Source organism: Colossoma macropomum, unplaced genomic scaffold (assembly GCF_904425465.1).
Source record: "Colossoma macropomum unplaced genomic scaffold, Colossoma_macropomum, whole genome shotgun sequence".
Lineage (NCBI taxonomy): Eukaryota > Metazoa > Chordata > Actinopteri > Characiformes > Serrasalmidae > Colossoma > Colossoma macropomum.
The window spans coordinates 8,796,853-8,817,854 of NW_023494797.1; the positions used below are offsets into that span (position 1 = coordinate 8,796,853).

At 38.6% G+C, this 21,002-nt stretch overlaps 1 protein-coding gene across 1 annotated transcript in view; it reads right to left on the reverse strand.

Annotated features, from left to right (window-relative positions):
* Positions 1-21,002, reverse strand: part of cd81a (CD81 molecule a) — a 42,400-nt gene that overhangs the window by 11,385 nt on the left and 10,013 nt on the right. Inside the window, exon 2 of the mRNA XM_036584213.1 lies at positions 19,349-19,463. Coding sequence (XP_036440106.1) covers positions 19,349-19,463 — 115 coding nt within the window. The remainder of the gene's footprint in view (positions 1-19,348; positions 19,464-21,002) is intronic.

Sequence of the window (21,002 nt, forward strand, 5' to 3'; positions counted from 1 at the left end):
GCCAGCAACATTTCAAAAAAGTTGGGACAGTGTCATGTTTACTACTGTGTTGCACCACCTCTTCTTTAAACAACACTCTGTAAGCATTTTTAAAAGGAGACCAGTTACTTTAGTTTTGAAAGTGAAATGTTTTTCCATTCTTGCTTGATATAGGATTTCAGCTGCTCAACAGCAGTTTGGAGTCTGCACTTTTGCATTTGTTGTTTCATAATGAGCCAAATGATGTCAATGGTGACAGGTCTGGACTGCAGGTAGGCCAGTTTAGCACCCAGACTCTATATTAGAAAAGCCATGCTGTTGTAATGCGTGCAGAATATGGTCTGGCATTGTCTTGCTGAAATAAGCAAGCCCTGCCCTGAAAAAGACGTCATCTGGATGGCAGCATATGTTGCTCCAAAACCTGTATATATCGTTCAACATTAATGGTGCCTTCACAGTGTGCATTTCTAGATGTAGAAACGAACTGCATTCACAGACAGTGGTTTACAGCATCTAAAACTTATATATTTTTTATATTTTCCTATTTCTTGCTAATTATTTGCAAATGATCAAGTTGCAAAAGACTATCAAACCACTTTGGCCTCAGATGTTACTCAAAATTCCAAACTGATTAGTTGATGCAAAAAGTTTGAACTTTAATTTGAACATTTTGAAAAAGGATTGGAAAATATTAAACATTTTGAAGATTTTGGACTCTGAATAGCACAGAAAGAAGTTCTGCTGCAGAAACCTTTTCACATCCACTTCTTATCTTTTTTTTTGTTTGTTTGTTTTTTTTTTGAAGGCAACTTTAACCCAGTAAAAAGGAGACCTGCAAATTAGTAAAATGCACAACAACAGAATTCAGGTGCATCCTGCACTGGGGATGTGTTTATAATGCAAAACAGTTGCGCGTATGCAGTGATGCCCAGCCCCCTGTCCTTGCAAAGTCTGTGTTTGTGTTGGAATTGAGGGGGGTTGGGGGGTTAAGACTTAATGTGTTAAGGCAAAGGAAGTTCTCATGCCAAATGCAGGTGCTATTCTCATTTAATTCAGGGAGCAGATGCTGGACCTAAGCATTAGCGCGAGAGAGAGAGAGAGACAGAGAGAGAGAGAGAGAGAGAGAGAGAGAAAATATATCTTACTGATTAACAAGTCACACATTACAGCATTGCTACATTAGTCAGCAAGAGAGAGAGAGAGAGAGAGAGAGAGAGAGAGAGAGAGAGAGGGAGGGAGAAGGAGGTAGAAGCAGGGCGTGGCACATAGTGGGAAGGCTAGAAGAAAACAAAGTATGGAAAAAAAAGGAGACTAATGAAATAAACCCCCCCAAGAACCATTACTGCTGAAGAGACCAGGACAGTGTGACATGAAAATAAAGGCATAAAAAAAGAAAACAGAAGGAACGGGGAGCATGCAAAGGAATGAGAATGAGGTACTGAAAAAGGGAAAAGAGAGTGCAGAGAAAGTGTGCGAGCAAGAGAGAGACAGAGCAAGAGAGAACAAAAGTAGACAGCACACAGACTTTAAACACAAACAGATGGGCTGGAGCTGAACCTCAGTGGAAAGTAATGTGAAGCAGAGAGAGAGAGAGAGAGAGAGAGAGAGAGAGAGAGAGAGAGAGAGAGAGAGAGAGAGAGAGAGAGAGAGAGAGAGAGAGAGAGATATTGTAGGAAATTTTTTTTTAACCAGTGGAAGAATGGAGGAGGGGGCTGAGAGGATTTTTTCCTCTGGTCTTTTTAACGGCACAGGCTGCACTTTTCTTTTCCCAGTCGTGACACCCAGTGCTGGTGAATCTACAGCCACAAACAATTTCTGTTATATTTAGACTATTGTGCACTGAGTGAAAAGAAACAGACATGCCTCACCAATGGGCTTCCTGCCTCAGTGTGCCTAGGACTACTGAGAACAGCTGGGGAGTCCGTCGCATAGGAAGCGTCCCCTTTTCTCACCTAAAGACACTTATATTCAGGCTGTATCCTCTGCTGACTGCACGCCTGCAGTCCTCGGCCTTGCTGGGTATAATTTAGCCTTAATGACGCTCATTTCCTGTTTGCTTTGTTTTTCTTTCCTTTGTCCTCTCTATTGCAGAGAACACTCGGGCTCCAAAGCTCCCAAAGCTCCCATCTCTGGCAGAGTGGGACATTAATGTAGATGATGTCCACTCGCTTCAGTCACTTTCTTCACAAGTATGGACACAAACACGTACACGCATTTCACTACAGTCATCTGCTGAAGAAAGTTTGTCTGTAAAGAATTTGAAAAGAGTGAGAGAGTGAGAATGAAAGTGTGAAAGAAAGTACATGCAAGTGAAAAGAACAAGAGAAAGAAGGAAAAAAGTTTGAGAAAATTTGAGAAAGAGTAAGAAAGAAAGAAAGAAAAGAAAAAAAAAGAGAGAAAAATGAGAAAACCTGTGAGAGAGAGAGAGAGAATGAGAAAAAAACAAGAGTGAAAGAAAGACAAAAGAGGGAGATGAGACAGTGACCTATGGAAACAGAAGAGACAGACCCGAGGAGAGAGAGAGAGAGAGAGAGAGAGAGAGAGAGAGAGAGAGACCCGAGAGAGCGAGCGAGACCCGAGAGAGCGAGCGAGAGAGAGAGAGACGGGAGGAGACTTTTGACTTTTAACCCCCTTTTATTGAAGCATTATTAATCAAAAGATTTCACATCCTATAGCAAAGAGCTAATACTTATATTAATAATAATGAGGATCCCCAAAGAAAAATCACCCATTCACAAAGATTCACCAATGAAATGATCACACCCGAATCACTGACAGATACAATACTTTTTCTCAAAACACAGCACACCACTTTCTCAAAACAGGAAATGTTGTGAGTGCTTTGGTAAAAGACAAATTCAACTCTAATGCGCGATTCCACCAGAGCTTGGAACAATTTTAAAACATCCACCTCCTGCCCTTCAGACATCATCCTGAAGGACTTCCATACTGATAACTTAGCTTGTCTCACTAAAAAATTAGCCAAGGTACATTTATAACGCTGAGCTTTAGAGTATTTATAGCGAAAAATAGTCCAGGTGAACAGAAACCCCAGCCCTCTGAGCGCTCTGTCCAGGAGCTCGAACAGAGGAATCAGTCTTTGACAGTCGGAAAAAGCATGAAAAACAGTATCAAGATTATTACAGAAAATGCAAAGTGGTTGAACAGCAGGGTTAAATTTTGACGCCATGGGTATAGCACAGTGAAGAATCCTCCACTGGAGGTCTCCTGAACATTTGGGCAAGGGGCTTTTGTACAGACACAGCACACACGCACACACACGCATACACACGAGAGAGAGAGAGAGAGAGAGAGAGAGAGAGAGAGAGAGAGAGAGAGAGAGAGAGAGAGAGAGAGAGCTTATGTATGTTTGTGCTGAACAGCCCTGACCTTTGACTTCCAAGTCCAACTCCCTTCCAGATGATAATAAATTGAAACTCTTTATATTATTCCAAGTGGGTCACATGCTGGTCCTGATGAGTAAGCATTACAGGGGTGACACTCTGCCCCTGCTTTGGTATGCTGGGGAACTCCAGGGCTGGGCAGTGAGAAACTTCTAAGCTAAACTCCATTCTGCATAGTGCACAAGGTGCACTACCAAAATGGTAGCACTACATAAAAAAACCTTTAAGTAAAGGTTATTCAATCCCAAAAGGGGAATTCCACAGATTTTTCCAATTTTCTGCATAATTAAACTGTTAAGGTGTAAACAAATTCATTCAGAGTGGTTTGATGTGAACCATTCTAGGATAGAATTGCTCTAAAAATATTACAAGAAAAAAAAAGAAAGAAAATCAACAGTCCAACTAATAATCAAAATAAGATAAAGCATAAATGATACCCAATGAGCTACTTGTTACTCTGCAATTTATGCAGTTATATACAGGTTGTTGTTATTAACAGGCTCTTTATAATAGGTCTAAAACTCTCTTTATAAAATATGCATTCAGTACTCTAGAAGTACTGACGATGCCCACAATATATCTAGACAAAGGCATATAAAGAAATGTTAACATATCATCACACTGACCATTCCTACAGTTAGAAAATGAATTCTCACCAGGTAGGGAATCGTATAAGTGCTGAACTACCATCATGAATCAGAATAAATCAAATGAAATCAGTGGGTGTTTGTGAAAGACGTTCACTTGGATTGAGCAGATCAATCGATCCCATTCAGCAGCTGTCAAACAGGTGTGGTCTTTCAGTCTGCCTGGCAGGCGGCCACAAAGACACTTTCCCTTTCACTACCTTTAAAACCTCTGTTAGGCTTTTAAAAGAGAAACGCCTTCTAAAGACCATGTCCTGCATTGATGGCCTGCAGGGATGGACTTTTAAAATAATAGTGTTCAAATATGTTGCAAGAGATATTATTCACTGCTAACTGAAAAGCCATTTGAGACTTTCAGCTGAAACTTATCTTTCAGATCTTTATATCTCTGTCAGTTGCACAGTCACTTGCAAGTCTCTGGCATGAGATGTCAGATATTAAAAGCACTCACATAAGACCACAGAGTTAATTCTGTTCATCAGTTCAGTCTGCCATCTACACCGTGAATTCAAATCATGTTAAATACCAGCCAGGTGCATCAACGTGTCTATATTCACCTTCTGTCCTGTAAACCATCACACAAAACACACATATCATCACTGTTCCCAAAAAAGCCCTCCTCCATTTTTTCTGCAACATTTGAGCACAGTAGCTGTCCTTTACAAAATCTCAAGATGAATGGACAAGTAGAAATGGTCAGAAATGACTTAGAATAAAACCTTATTACATTGGTCTTACATTTAATGTAAAAAAACAATTTTGTCATTTTCTGTGAAGTTACCATTTGGGAGATCCTTTTTTTTGGACAGTGACTCTGTGGCTCACCTCTCATTTCAGCTGTACCCACACAGGGGTTTCCACTATTCTGTCCCCTAGACACACACACAGAGTACTGCGCAGAAGTCAGAGACCATACCAGGAGATATTTCTAGGGAGATTAGATATACAATGCATAAGGAAGGGGAAAGTCAAAGGAAAATAGGTGAAAGAAATGAGATGTTCCAAAGCTGAAATTTTTAAAAAGATATAGAGAAAAAGGGACTCCGAACAACCGTACAAGAACTGGTAGACCACCAAAACAGTCACCATCAGATAAACAGTACTTAGAGCTCTCATCTTTAAGAGATGGAGAAAATCATGCTCCACTCTTGCTTCAGATCTGATGCAAATCCACAGGTCCATCCTTTCACTGTGAGAAAACAACTCAGTGCTGTGAGCCTGAAAGAATGTGTAGCTGACAAGAAGACCTTACAGTGAAAAGGAAAGACAAAAATTTAAAATTAGCTAGCTGTATTACAGTAGTTATCCTGGACCTTGGTGCTGCAGTGGAGAAGAATGGGGTTTGTTCCATGTCAGAAAAGTGCTTCTGTACATAAAGTACTTTTCATAGTTTTGCTCCTCATCCATCTCCATCAACAACAGTCTCTGTAGGGTAGTGACAGAATCTCACCCAAGAATAATCTGAAGAGCTTTCTCTTAAATTTTCTACCTTCTTTGAGTCTTTAGATTAGCTGGTTGAGCTGTAGTTCAATTATCCTTTAAAGCCGATTTTGAAAATAATGTTCTTTGGTGACTCGCACTTTATGCTTGAATAGACTATCATGTATGGAGAAAGCCTACAACTTACATACTCAGTGTATGAAAACACTTGGTTCAACTGTCCTTCTATGTGAAATGCAGCCACTACAGACAGCTCTGTCTATAGACAATCATCAGTAAAGCTGTTTAATTTAAAACAACATGCTGTTCACCTGAGTACTGAGCAAACACGCAGAGAAACTGAGCTACAGCAGCTCGGCTAGCCATACTATGGACTGAAACTAAAACCAGCAGGACAACATGATCTACAGCCTATTTAACAAAATCATTGTAATGTTTACACTCTGTAATTCTACACAGTTGGCATTTACAGACTTCGGTAGCGCGCTTTTTTTTTTGAGTATAAGTAAATTAGCACGGTATCAGGCCGACACCAGATACCTGTATCTGCATTGATGCACTCTTACTTGAAATATGAGAATCCAAACAACAACAACAACAACAACAACAACAACAACAACAACAACAACAACAACAACAACAACAACAACAACAACAACAACAACAACAACAACAACAACAAACTTCTAAGACTGAACTTTGGAGGTGTGGAAAAATACTCAAAACAAGTCTCCTGAAATGAATGGAAATTGTAATAAGGCAAAAGGTGGACACTACATACTGAAAAACACAAGATATATTTTGTTGTTGATGCTTCTGTGCAATTTTCTGTTAAATATGTTCTGCTTTGTTGTACTTTGTACTTATCTAGCATTATGACTGGAAATTAAATAAATAAAAAGGTAGAGCTGGGCGATATGGCCAAAAATGTTATCACGATAAACAAAATTTATATTGTTCGATATCGATACATATCGCGATAAATGTCAAATCACTATTTCTTTCTATCCGAGCGCTGTAACAGCGCTGTAGTTGTGAGGATTGTGATTTAACGCTGCTAAAGCTGGTTAGGATGTACAGAAAGAGGTGAGTTCGCTGTAGGACAGTATAGTTACACCACTGACCTCGTCACTCACACTCGGTCACAGGAGAACAGATCGCCGGTCGCTCCGCTCAAACAGGGAATGTAGCTATAACTCCGTATTTCAGCCGTTGCTAAAGACTCATCTCGTGGCCCCCTCCCTCTCTAATCATGTCGAAAAAACTCGGAAGTGCGCCCTCTCCTGGCGACAGCACAGTAGTGTCGCTTTCCTTGCAGTAGAAAACGCCACCAAGGCTTTCGCTGATCGTGGAAGTGTGAAAATGGTGTATTATATAGAACATTTATCGAACATGTCGTATCGCTCTATCGAGGAAAAGTTATATCGCGATAATTATCGTTATCGTTTTATCGCCCAGCCCTAAATAAAGGGTGGTCTCTGATGTTTGCACAGTACTGTATACATTTTTACCATATTTTAACATGTATTTGCTAATACTTTGGATACATTTTGCAACACTCATCTTCATGCTGATCATAGTGTCTTCCTTGGTATGAAGAGCAGGTTTGCATAAACAATTTGCCTTCCCTTTCCAAACTATTGTTCAGAGAACATATTGAAAATGTTTTGGTGTAAAGGTGACTTACATACCTGAAGGTTTGAGCGCTGATCAGATCTAACATCACAAGAAGATAAAATGTGTGGGCTTTGGCACTATTCCCAACATGGCACTTTTGGCAGTTGCTGCAAGATTCGGTAAGACCTAAACAGCATTCTATATAATATGTTGAGTTCTTATATCAGTGGGCAGTGGAACTCCATCAGCATGTTTTGCCTCTACTTGTTCGTGCTTTCTCATATCAGACTGCCACCTGGACCAGTGTCATTTGAGTTGAGTCTGAGCAACAGCATGAGCACCTCTATCTTATGTCCTACTCATACATGTATAGGCATGTACACGATGCACAGAAGAGTGATGGAAGAACGTTACATTTGTTCTTCAAGCAGGAATTTACTGGAAGGGTATTTAACCACACAGAATGAGTGTGCACATGTGGGTGTGTGCGTGTGGGTTTGGTGTGCTCATGGAGTTCAGTTTGGTAACGCTAAAACCTCGAACTCTGACACAGGAAATGACCAGCATCACTGTATGATTCTTTTTGTTCCTTCCTGTGCAAGTTTTCCTGTCTTGCAAAAAAATTGTGACAGTGCTACAAGACAAAATGTCCTTAAACAGATATTAGAAAACAATGAAAAATGAAAACGTCTAAAGAAGTCTTTAAAGGATGCATTATTGACATGACATGCATTTTTTATGTCCAAATCCATTATTATTCTCTAAAATAAATTAACAGATGAATGACATGGCACATTATTCTACAATACCTCCTATATATGAACAGATTTTCATCAAAATTCATTTAGGTATGTATGCATCCCAAAGTCTTGACATGTCAAGCAGTGCAAATGACCTTAAAAAGGGTAATTTAGCTAAAAGAATAGATTTTTTTTATGCTTAAAACCTTTGAAATCATCATGTTGCAAAACAGAGCACCTTAAGTATTCATGCCTAAACTTTTTTCGTAAATTCTAATTTCCTCAGATGTCATGTGGTACAAATGACAACAAAGGGTGTTTATTCTGACAAGCTTTAAAGAAAGAGTGGACAGGATACTGCATCATAAAGAAGACCTTAAGTGACATTCATGGTGCAATGCCATGGTGCAAGTATTTACAAAAGAAAAGAAAAGAGTCATTTTTGACTCATGGTTAGGCTGGTTTAGTTTGCCAATCAGGTAGTGTGACACACACGCACACACACACACACACACACACACACACACACAGAGGTAGATAGAGTAGCATAAAACTACTGTTACATTGAAATGAGAACTCAAGCAGAAGTAAGTGGCCTATCTATCTATATCTATCTATCTATCTATATATCTATATATATATATATATATATATATATATATATATATATATATATATATATATATATAAAAGCTTGAGTACAAGCTTGAGTTCCCTACAGAGCTATAGTTTAACTTCACACTACATTAAACATTTTTTAGACACTATTCTTGTCTTGTTAGGACTTTCTAGTCTAAAATAAAATGCTTAAGCTTAAAAACGGACACTGTGAGCCAGGTGTTGTTGAACCAACAGAAAGGAATATAATTAAACCCCCAATCAATCAATCAATCAATCAATAGAAACTCAATGTGGAAGGTCTAAATGGAAATGAAAGCATACTACATTCTTCACAAATATATTTGACCTTATGTAGAAGTATTATCATTTGAAAATACTCATAAGTACAAATCAATCAATTTAATTTTACTGAAGTATGCATCAGTGAGTAAATGTGACTAGTAACTCCTCCCCTGTGCTATAGATGTGGGAGTCTTCTGAAGGAACACGAGATCTTGCTTGCGGCTGTGACTAAGGGATGTTCCACTGTCTCTGATCCCACACATGCGTCAGTTCATCCAGTGAAACATACTGACTCACACTAGGTTACATTTGTTTTGGAACGTTCACATTTGGTCTGCCTGTTTTAAAATCACAGTGTTCCAGTACAGGCAGGTAAAGCATGTTAAATAGAGCTGCACATGTGGCTTTGGAACTCCTGTCTAGCAGTTTGAAGTTTCTCCAGCAGCTTTCAAAACCAGGGGTTAAAAAACTTTTAACACAAGATAGAGTTACTCAGTTTTCTGTATGTGATTTCCATGAAAGAATTTCACTATATCTATTAATAATAAAAAGTCTGAAAACTGAAGACTGTACAGAACACAGCTGTTGCGAACTGTGCTTGAGTGTTTCACCGTTATCTGCTGCTGCTCAAAGTGTTTGAACATGTATGTGCAGAGAGCAAAGAAAACAAATCACTATCTCATTTTACTATTTAACAAAGAATTTAAACTTTCATTGCAGACCTATTTAATCCTTTACCTTGTTGGCCAAAATTTTCAGCCTTTCTTTCTCTTCCCTGACCGAAAATTTTGTGCATCCCTAATATAGATGTAATGTCTAAAAACATTTGGGAGTTTAGACAAATTATAAGCTAGCAGGCTACATGGAACTGAAAGATACCGCTGCTAACCGATTAAAGAGATTTCAAATGAACATTTCTGTTCCCAAACACTTTCACAACTATATTTTTGCTTGTGTTTTTTGTCCTCAGAAAACACCATCTGTTTCTGGTTCCTATATTTGCACTTCAAAGTGGTTCGAAACCTTACTCAGAATGACATTGGTTCATGATATGACTAAAATGAAGGGGAAATCCAAAACTGTTGGGTTTAGGCAGACTACAGATCTAGGGTTTGCAAACTCTACTTTAATGCATTGACAAATTAAAAAACTTAAAACGTAGAAAAGTGAAAGCAAGTAGATCCAACCACCGCATGAACATTGCATTTGCTTATACTCGTCAGATCAGTGGCCTCAACTTGAACTCAAAAGCAAACTATTAATAAAATGTTTTGTTTTCTTTTTTGGTTTAGATTAAGTGAACTGAACCACAGGTGTGATCACACCTTTTGCACACTGCATTAGCATGTGCTCTACACTGCATACTGCACATTTACACTCCCTGCCCTGCAACTCTAGCTGCATGCTCCGAGCTGCGAAACCAGATCAAATGCCAAGCAATCATATTTCAGGGTTTAGTGAAAGCTCACACAGAGCTGTACGTTCTAGCTCTGTACATTATGTTTTACTGTCCTGCTGTTCTGTGGTATAAGAAAGCATGTGTGTTTTGTACTTGCAATGCAAGAAATAGCATTATTGCAAAGCAATAAGTCTCACCAACATTTGAAGTTTAGCTCTTAAATGAACTCAAATGTACGTTTTGGGATATAGTTCAAATTTATGTAAAATTAATAATATGAATAAACATAACATTACTATGAAAGCATAGGGACTTTAATTGCTAAACAAAATATTAATTTATGAATGGGGATGAGGTAATGCTATTGACTGTGCTTAAAATTGATTTTGTACACAGTAAAGCAAACAAATGCAGGAAAATTCCTGCCTTACGCTTAAGAACCCCATTAGTATGAAAAATGAATTCTGTCTCTTGCAAAAGGTTCTTGCCTCTGCTGGGCCCAGGCATTAACAAAGCAGGACCACTCAAGTAATTTGGTTTCTATGGATATATTACTCTCCTCCCATTAGGGATAATTGAGTCACCCCAACCCACCTCGATTCCTCTAGCACTCTGCTCGCTGCATTCTCCAGCCAAGGCTAACCACATACACCGCAGAGCTGGTGTGTGTTTTTCACTAACGAAAATCTCCGTTTTGAGGGTACAATGGAGAAAGTCACAGTCTAAACAATAGGAAACAATGGCATAGCCATGAATGTAGTCATAACACACCTGCTGGAAAGATGCTCGGGTGCGTGTGTGTTCACATTAACTCACTATCTGCCTCACTGTAGATCTTGTTCTGTCTACATCACATAGTATGCAAAGGAGTTCCTGACCACTGCTTCAAGACTCTGTCAGTGCCAGGGCATGCACAAAATTTAAACACCAGGTGGGGGGGGGGAACAAACAAACACTTATTTAACTGAAGATTACACAAAAGCTAAAGCAGTACTTTAGTGTTTACTATGTGCATTTATTACAGCTTCCATTCTTTTCAGACTTGCTTTCAGTCTTTCACAGAAAACTGCAGGAATATTTTTCCACTCCTCTAAAGTTCAGTCTTAGAAGTTGGTTGCATTTTCTGTCTCTTACAATTAATTCCAATTCCAAATTTAGAGACATCAGTCCATAAGATCTTACTCCATATCTTACAGTGCAAACATTATCCTTTATTTTCTTTTCTCTTCTCATAAGTGACACGCACGCACACGCACACACGCACACACACGCACACACACACGCACAATTAACATACAATATATTGTGCAGCTTGGGAGCCAGAGGGAGTTTAGGATTCTTATGAAAACCAAAGTACCCAACAAAAAACCCTCAAAAGGGCCTGAGCCCACCTACCAGAACGCCCACCCAGGCTGAGAGCTCAGTTTCATTTGTTTCCTCTTTAAACAATTTTATGACATTCTATGCTGCTCAAAGTGGTGGCAATAAAGGCTAAACTGGAGAAAGATGGATAAACAAAGTAACTTGTCTCCATTTTTTTTTTTACCCCTTAAACAATAAGGAGGGTCCACACTTCAATTGCTTACTCTCATAATCACATAATTTATGTATTACTTTCACAGCCGCTACTGAATAATTCATACACTGCAAATAATAATGCAGTGAGCTGACGTGACTGATGTTGTCATTTCCACATTCATACAATATACTGCATCTTCAATTTTGTCCTACACTTTGATTACTTTTGGTAATTATGTGATGTATATTTTACAAGATGGAAAGATGTGGAAAGATGTAAATATGTACACAGTTCAATCAATGCATTACATTTTTTTCTGTGAGGTACACTGCTACAAAACAAGAGACATGATCACATCTTCACTTAGTAACTAAGTTTTATTAAACTTTAAATAATAGGTTATGGTGGTGGTGACAGAAACCAGACGTTTGAGACTTTTAATGCCTCTAAAAGCTCCCTCACAAAATGTATTACATGAACCGGTTCTGAATACTCTGCCTGATGGCTGAGACTATTGTTTTACGAGAAGGCTTTGGCCTAAAGCATATGTTTTAAACATATTCATGGAAGAGAGACACATGCAGCGTGCTCTAAGGCAAAAAAGTTCCCATAAAGGACTATCATTATTAACCATTATTAAGCAACCATTCCATATAAAACTTGTTCTTCGCTGATTGTTTTGTACAGCAAATAAAATGGCTGTATTTGCGTTGTAGGCCCCTGGTTGCTATCAAAATCATTGTAAAGAAATGTGAGTCAGTTTCTCTAGAATGTATCATTTCACATCAAATACTGACTTTTGTTTACATTTCAGTCATCTCAGGAACTTATGCAGAAATCTTGGATAAAATAGTGGAATTTCCCTTTAAGACTAATAAATGAATAATAAGCCTAGACTTTAAGGGGTTAAAAGATCTGTTGAAGTAGTTGAGAAAAACAACTGTCCCGGCCCCGCACCTGTTTCAACTTCAAACGGCTTAACGGCAGCTGCTCCTGCCATCGTAACGCATGCCCTCTCGCACTCCCATGATAGGAGAAGTAGGCTGGACTGCGGTGCATGACCATTTCTGCAAAGGACCATCTGTTACCTCGTCTGGCTTATATCAGCACTCATGATAGTAACGAACCATGTTTGTCTTGCGTGACAAATGAATCGGATTGTTGTAGCAGTGAAAATGTTTGGACAGTGTTGATGCTGTTGATGCTATAGGGGAACCAATAATAACAGTTTTATTTACACTTACTTTATTAGTACCATTTATTCACACTTCAGGCAGGATGCTTTGCTGTTTTTTTAAAAGCAAATTCTACTGATTTTTCAAAAGTCCAGATAAAACAGTCACTGAGAAGTAAACAAGTCATTCAGAGTGGTTTGATGTGAAATGTTTACTGACTTGGATGTCTTTACAGTGGTGGTAATGGGAACCAGGGGTTGTGAGTCTATGGTATAACAGATTTAAAACCACACACACTAAACATTTTGCTTCACAACACTCTACATGTACTTCTCCACCATGAATGTATTTTTAAAAAGTTTCAGACGAACATCTTTTCAAAACAATTTCTAAAGCATCACGCATAACCATCCATTACCATTTAACAGTTTCTGAACCATCCATTACCAATTAACATAGTTTCATACGTCTGGTTCCCAAACTATTCAGACTTAGTAAGTTTCTCCGGAATAGAGCATTTCACAATAAACCACTGTGGATGGCTTTGTTTAACCCCTTAAAATCCCAAGCTTAATACACACTAAGGCTTATTATTCAGTAACTACAGGGACTTCAATGCAAACTGGCTGAGCTATTTTTAGGTTACAGAAGGGTGTAATGAAAATTTGGGGCCTAGCCATTTAAAGGGGTTAAATTTGAATGATTTTATTATGCAACGAGTTTGAAGAGGAAAAAAAAACAAAAAAACAAAAAAACACTCCTTTAATGGAGTTTGTGGCTCAGAATATGCATTTATTAACTATTTCATGTTCACCAAAAGCATAAAATCAAGCAAAAGAATGCAATCTTTTGTATAATTCAGAGGTCTTTTCTGGAAACTGATCTAATACAAGTAGACACTGTGATGCTTACGCTTATTTTGTGTGTTTTCCCCCCATCAACACTGGAAGTTGTGTAATCAACTGATTGCATTCTGTTGTACTTTAACAGTAAGAGGTTTTGAAATGGTATATCCTAACTGTAATTGCCCTCCTCATTCGTTTGTGCAATCAGTTTGTGACGAAATTACAGTTTTTCGAAATAAAGGTGAGTTGCTTATTCAGACAGTGCAATTATGTCTGATTTGCTCACCCACAAAAGTGACTTCTGGCTGTGCTTCTGCCCTGGAACCCTACTCAATGCTCTTTACTTGACAGGCCTAACTTACACAGAGATTATCTCGCTTTACAGGCCATAAGGAGCAGAGATGGGTGTGTTCAGTTGTTGGGTGATAGCCCATTTCTCTGCACTAAGTGTGGAATGGTTCTTATGTCTGCATTAAGATCTATATCCTCACAGATCTCTGTAGAATGCTACCACACAATGAATCTTACTGCACTCCACCCACTGCAACAAGAGCCAGAAAGCGCCCAAGAATGTCTAAATGCATTCTGAATTTTCCATTAAAAGGAATTTTCCAGCATTTTTCAGCCTGATCTCTATCTGCTCAATCAGTATCATACAACGGATTACCATGGACATTAGTTCCAGTGCATTTCTTTGTACTTAGAAAAGAACAGAAAACCTGTTTCCTGAAAACACGCTTATGATAGAAGCCAATGGGAAGCAGGTGAATTTCATAAAGAAAAGCTTCTGCTAAACACAATGTATAGTTTGTTCTTTCAGAGAGGAGACTGGTTTTCCAAAGGGAACAATCTGTGGTAAGACATTACATGTAGGGATGCACCAACATGGGCAGATCCAGTATTTTCTACAACGTACATACAGTGAGGTCCTAAAGGCTGAGACCATGTTAAAAATCTAGGATTTTTTTTCATTTAAACATGCAAATAAAACAAAGTTTTAGAAAAGCAAAAATGAAAAAGAAACATTAAAAGACTCATATAATTTTTCTAGGTCACTATTCAAACTTAAGTAAATTCGTGACATTAACCATGTCAGATTTTTTTTTCCTATCCTGTCCAACGATGGCTCCAGATGACTCTCGCATTGATTTGATCTTCTCATCAGACGCTTAATTAAAGATTCTACTTTTCACTCAAATTGGTATACTGTTAATATAATTTGTAATGAAATAAAATGCCCAAAATTTAAAAAGAGCACACGTTTCACAAGTGGTCCGAGACTTTTGGACCCCACTGTATCTGTCTACACAGATGACTATACATAATCATTTAGAAAATGTAGAAATTGGGACATTTCTATTTGTATAGGGTTACAAATGCAGGAAAATAAATAAAATGGAGACAGTTACCCAGAATCACCTAAAGATTCTGCTGGTCTGGAGCACAAGAAACGCATAATCAAGTATTGGTACACAGCAGATATGTCTTAAGCAATACCTGCTGATACAGATACAGAGCAAAGGTAACTCAAACTGCTTTTTAAAAATTTGAAATTCGGTAAAAACTTCATAAGAAGAGCACTGAGAAGACTGAGAAGATTCTCAGCAAAATCTGAAACATGCGAGTACTTCATGTGACAAATGCAAAACTTTGTTCCAAATGCTGTAGCTGTATGCAGGAGATGTTTGATTCTGTTCCCTCTGAAGACAAACGTGATTTTGTTGCAATGCACTTGTTTATGGTATTCTCCCTGTATTTGCTGCATTAGTCAGTGTGGCAAACAGGCTTTGCTATGTGTGGAACTTCTGTGAGACTTCAGCTGTTCCCAGACATCAGCATGGCCACCCGCAGGGCTCCACAATGGCCAGTGTGTCCCGGTGACTCCCCTCCCGCACCCTAGAGGTCAAGAGGTCAAGGCCCTGTTAAACTACTATGCAGATATTGGGGTTATGGTTGGGCTGTGGCCTCAGTGGTTGATTTCTCTATGAATGGTTGGTATAAATGGAAACTAATGTGAGCACTTCTATCTTCTTCCTACCAAAGACCTACGCCGATGCACAGCAGGGCCTCATCAATAGATCAGCTAGCTAATAGTCAACACTGAGGTCCTGCAGATTAAATGGTAATTGGTAAAAATCCCTCCAGAAATTGCTTGTTTTCAGCTGTTCATTTCTATCACAGCAACACAAGCCGAACCGACCACTTTTAACACAAAAACCTGCTAAATGTATTTAAGTCTAAGCTTTAGCATAAGTGTAATGTTATATATTAAATTAAAACAAACTATAAAAAGTAAAAGGTAAAGCTGAAAAATAAAGGCTAATTAACAGAACAACAAAAGCACCACCCATGCTAAAATATTTATTTAATATTTAATTTTTTTCCCAGGCCTATGAAGTTCCATTTTGGAGACACAAGTGGTGATATGCACATGTTGGTTTTTGTGACAAAAAAAAAAAACAAAAAAAAAAGTTATTGTAGCTTAGTTTCCATCTATGAACCGTATGGACTGGGGAGCGGTAATACGTTGTAAAACTTTTGTAAAGTTTTCATTTTGGAAATATGACGTTTTGGTCTGACAGTGATGACGTGTTGATTTTTGTTTTAAAACTATACCAATGCTTTTGTTATGTTGTATGTAGATTCAAAAAAGCCAGAAAAGGTTTGTTTCTCCTTGATATGGACCCTTTAAAATTTGTTTGTTTTGTTCACCATGAATTTGCATCGCGCAGGCTGTACCGCACAGACACAGACACATTTACAGACTCATGACACATACAGTCAGGCATATCCCTGAATGTTCAGGAAATACCATGAATGACTCAATGGGAATTTAACATTTTCCAAAGCTTAGGAGAAGTCCCTCTTCCTTAACTCCCCCTTTTTCAGCAAACAGACCTGGCAAAAAAATATCCCTCCTCCAAACGTGCACAATAGAGATGATTCAGGACGCTGAAAATAGAGGGCTTCAGCTTTCAACCAGCGCTTTTCATTGAGAGTAAAGAAGAGGCGATGGAAAGAGAGAAAACACATAGACTCTCTGTGATTAAAGCTCTCAGTTGGTTTCTTTCCTGCTGCCGTTAGCACACTGCTTTAGCCACACGGCTAAAATTTACAAGACTTGGTTTCACATTTGGATGAGCATGAGGCACAAGTTTTCCACACGGCAGGAAATGTAATCATGCTAGAAAACTTCACGCCAAGATTCCGCAAGGGAAAGGGCAATAGAGTGTGTGTGTGTGTGTGTGTGGGGTGGAGGACATAAAGTAAATGAAAATACCTGAGAATTACTTTAAAAGACTTTTCCCCTCCTAACAGCTCCCCAGTGCTGAGGTGTGACTGAACAAGTTGATGTTAGTGGGCAAATGTTCACTAGTCAAAAAAGTGAACGAGAAAAAAAAGCACGTCTCAATTTGTTATTGTGACAGTCAAGGAAGAAACTGTTCACTGGAACAGTCAGACACTGAAAACACATGATGCCTGTAAGACACTTCTCACTTTCTCTCAAAGAGTGAGATCTTATGATCTACTGCTTTCCACAAAACATTAAACGACGGGCATTAACTACAATTACTTTATTCTGAAAGATTTCTTAAAAGCAGTGGAATTTGTTACAGTCATGTGAGTGGACACAAAAAGCTTCATTAGTATGCATTAATTACTACTGCGAGCTGTAGTTTTTTTTACTGCTTTTGTTAGTTTGCTGCTTGTTGAGCTGTCCATAGGTCTAACACAAGCACCGTCCAGTGTAGTCCAAGGAAAGCAAAAGTGATCATATAGCAATATTTATCTGCTCTTCAGGAATATTGTCAACACTTAAATTAGGCCTGTACAAGTTATTTTAGAGCAGTCCAATATATGTACTTTTTGGTAGTACTTTATGTGGCATTACTGGCTCTTTTGGTCTCTTCCAACTTGTCAAACCTGAGAAAAACTAAATATTCTAAATATTGCAATGCACATTGTATATCAAGAAAATGTCTTGAAGTATCGTGATACTTGCCACATTGCCAACCCCTAGCTGACAGTATCCTCCAGTGTTAACATTACTGATTATATTGCCATCAACAGTCAATTATACTTGTTAATGATTCTTGAGATTCTTTGTACTTTGGTGGTAAATTCACCATGGCATTAGATGGAAACAGCAATTTTAGTTTTATCAAGAGAGCCATCTGGGAGGGATGTGTATTTGAACTTGAGCAACTGAAGCTTAATCCATCACTGAAGTTGCAGTGGTGAGCAATTATAAATTAGCCAAGACACATATGGTTCAAAAGGTCAAACTAGTAAATGTACCAGTAAATGAAAAAAATTGTGTAAGTGCATTATAAACACTGATTTTGACTGCTATTATATATTAAAAATACTCAGTGAATAACAAAAGCTCAAACCCTTCTCACCAAAGCATTCAAATCATATAACTTTTAAACATTTTCAGAAACGTATGTGTTTACTTCGAAACAAGTCGATACAAGACAGTCATCTAGTAGCACTAAGTCAAGTGGCTTCCTCAAATTAAATGAGCGGTAGGAATAAAAAACACTGCTAAATTAACTGTGCTTTATGAGAACAAGGCAATGTACAGCTGTCTTGTTGACATGCTATTCTGACCACTTGTTCCTCCCTGCTGTTAAGCAGATACAAGGTGCAACTGAATAAACAAATATTTTCCAACAGCTGAAAGGTCAGCTTTAATTATTAATGGACACATGATGTCCAGTAGTGTTGACTCACTGGAAAAAGACTGACATCCATCAGTTTGCACAAGCTAATGGAGAAATTCGGTGTGTAACTTAATCTGTAATAAGCCGTATCCATCAGGAAACCTTTAAGACCTTCTTTTTCAGAGTGAAGTGAATTGCAGGAGTTCTTGGTTTGGCCTTTAAGTTCTGAATTCGGTAGGGGCTGGGCAACTCAACGTAATGGGCGGTCTCTAATGTCATTGCCAGATGATCCACTGTGCTGTGCCTGAACAAGAGAATGTTGGCCCCACATCAAAAGGTGTTTCTAACTTAATGTTCACATGACGTCTGGCAGAGTTTTAACTGTACTCAACTTTCAAGCATGGATAGTAGGTTAATGGGAGTCTGATCATGTTCATCTGGCTTGGAAATGCAAAGCTGACACAAAAAGAAGGACCGAAAACTGTGAGTAAAGTCAAAGTTTTCACATACTGTGTAATGGGTTCCCTGAAAAGTAATAAACTATGTGACTATAAACTATAAATTGTTGATATTATACTGATCTCCAGGGCCAGTAACAATAACAAATCTGGTTGGTGGAAGAGCATGGAAAAACCGGAGGGGGAGGCGGAATATTAAGGGAATAGTTCAGCCAGGAATGCTAATGTTGCGAACGGTGAAGGAAGTTGAACAGTCAGCAATTTGCCCTATGTAATAATAATACTAATAATACTACTACTAATCATTATTATTATTATTATTATTATTATTATTATTATTATTATCATCATCATCATCACCACTATGTGCAGTCAAGTTGGTTCTGACTCCTAGACACCGTTTCTCCAGAACATTCTGACTTCTGTTCGGAAATGACATCATGGTAATTGGTAATTAGTAGTTTCCATTCGTTGTTAGCCATGTTGGCATATTTGGTTGAGCTTCTCTTTTAAAATGCTTCAGCCTATTGATGAGAATAATATTAGAATGCTTACTGATATAGAAGGTGCTGGGTGCCTCTGTCTCTTCATACTTCAGGGTCAAGAGGGTGCTGGTCTTTGCATCATGACGGAGCCAAAGAGACACACCCAGGATTACACATCCGGCCAACTGAGTGGACAGAAACAGAGAGAAAAAGTCAGATGATGAGTCTTAATTTCATACAGCCACTCTTTGACCTTTTACGTGTGAACACGTTCAAAGTTCAAGGTCACACTTCGTGTCCGCCTATAGAAGAGGAACCAGAAACCTACAAAATTTCGAATGCAACTTTATTACTCTTCTCTGACTTATTTTTTTCCGTTACTTAGAGGAAGTGTTGTGCTGGTGTCTGTCTGTCAGCAAATTCAAGCGACCCAGTGATCCTCATGTTCTTATCTCTAGCTCCTTCTGGAGTTTGCTTACACTCTTCAACAAAGGCTTGGGGGGCCTCGTACACATGGAGTCAAAAAACATCCATGCATGTGAAACCACCAGCACATATCCGTCAAGCGTTCTCTGCAGCTATCCGGTTCAAGACTCTCTTTATTTCTATTAGTGAGACTGAAAATAGCCCAATTCTGCTCAGAGAAGCACAGACACAAAAGGGCAAACTCAGAGGGCAGGATGTTCCTACAGCTCCGTAGACAGAGAAGGATTGGGGAAAAATTATAAAATAAGAGGTCAGAGGCTCTTGGGCTTGACCATTTAACAATGAGTGGTATTGTATGGGTGGGGGCTGCTAGAAGCGGGAAAGGGGCCTCTGTTTACAGATAAATCACTGTCCAATCAGACGCGGGCCGTGCGCAGCCGGGGCAGCTGGACCTCGTCAGGAGCGGACAGACGCTGTGGAGGAATGCAGGACACAAATAAGGGAGACGCAGAGACAGCCCAGTACCAAGAGGGATCTAGCTGCGCGAGTGAGGGAACATCCAAACATACCACTCACAGAAGAGTACTGGGAATATGGAGAGGAGCAGAGGTTTAAAGCAGGAATTCTGTGCTCTGATCTGAGCTCTCAATCATTGGCTGAGGAAACGAAAACACGCATGAAACTAGCATGAAAATGTTTTCACTGATACTGACACCAGTTTTAAAAGAAGCTAGAAATTCTGATAACATCAGCTGATATGTTCAAAAATTAAACCGATTCCAACAGTTTTAGTTAACAGTGTTTTACTTACTGATATGACTGTCAGCTATAAACTGTGAATTGTGACATGTCCAATCATTTCTTAAACTCAAATATACAGCAGAAAGGTTAAAGTCATTTATATGAATAGCAAATATTGTAGGGCCAGGGGCAGAGCATCCCACCATTTTTAGCAACTTTTTTGGATTCTGCCAATTAGATATAAAAAAGCGAAGGGAACTGAAAGAATATCTTTCATTAGATATAACGTTTACTATTTTTAACGTTTTCCATTTTCTTTACAATTAAATAGGCTGTTCATTAGCATGCTTTTAAGATGCTTTGATTGCTTTTATTTATTGGCAGTCCTGTATTGTCCCAGGCTGAAACACTCCTTATAACTTTCAATGTAAATGGGCATCGCCAAATGGCTGTAGGCTGAATAGAGGGATATACAGTCATCTACAAATATTTAAACATCCACTGGCAAATTACCCATTTTGTTGATTTTCTAAGTGAAAATAAGTTAACACACATAT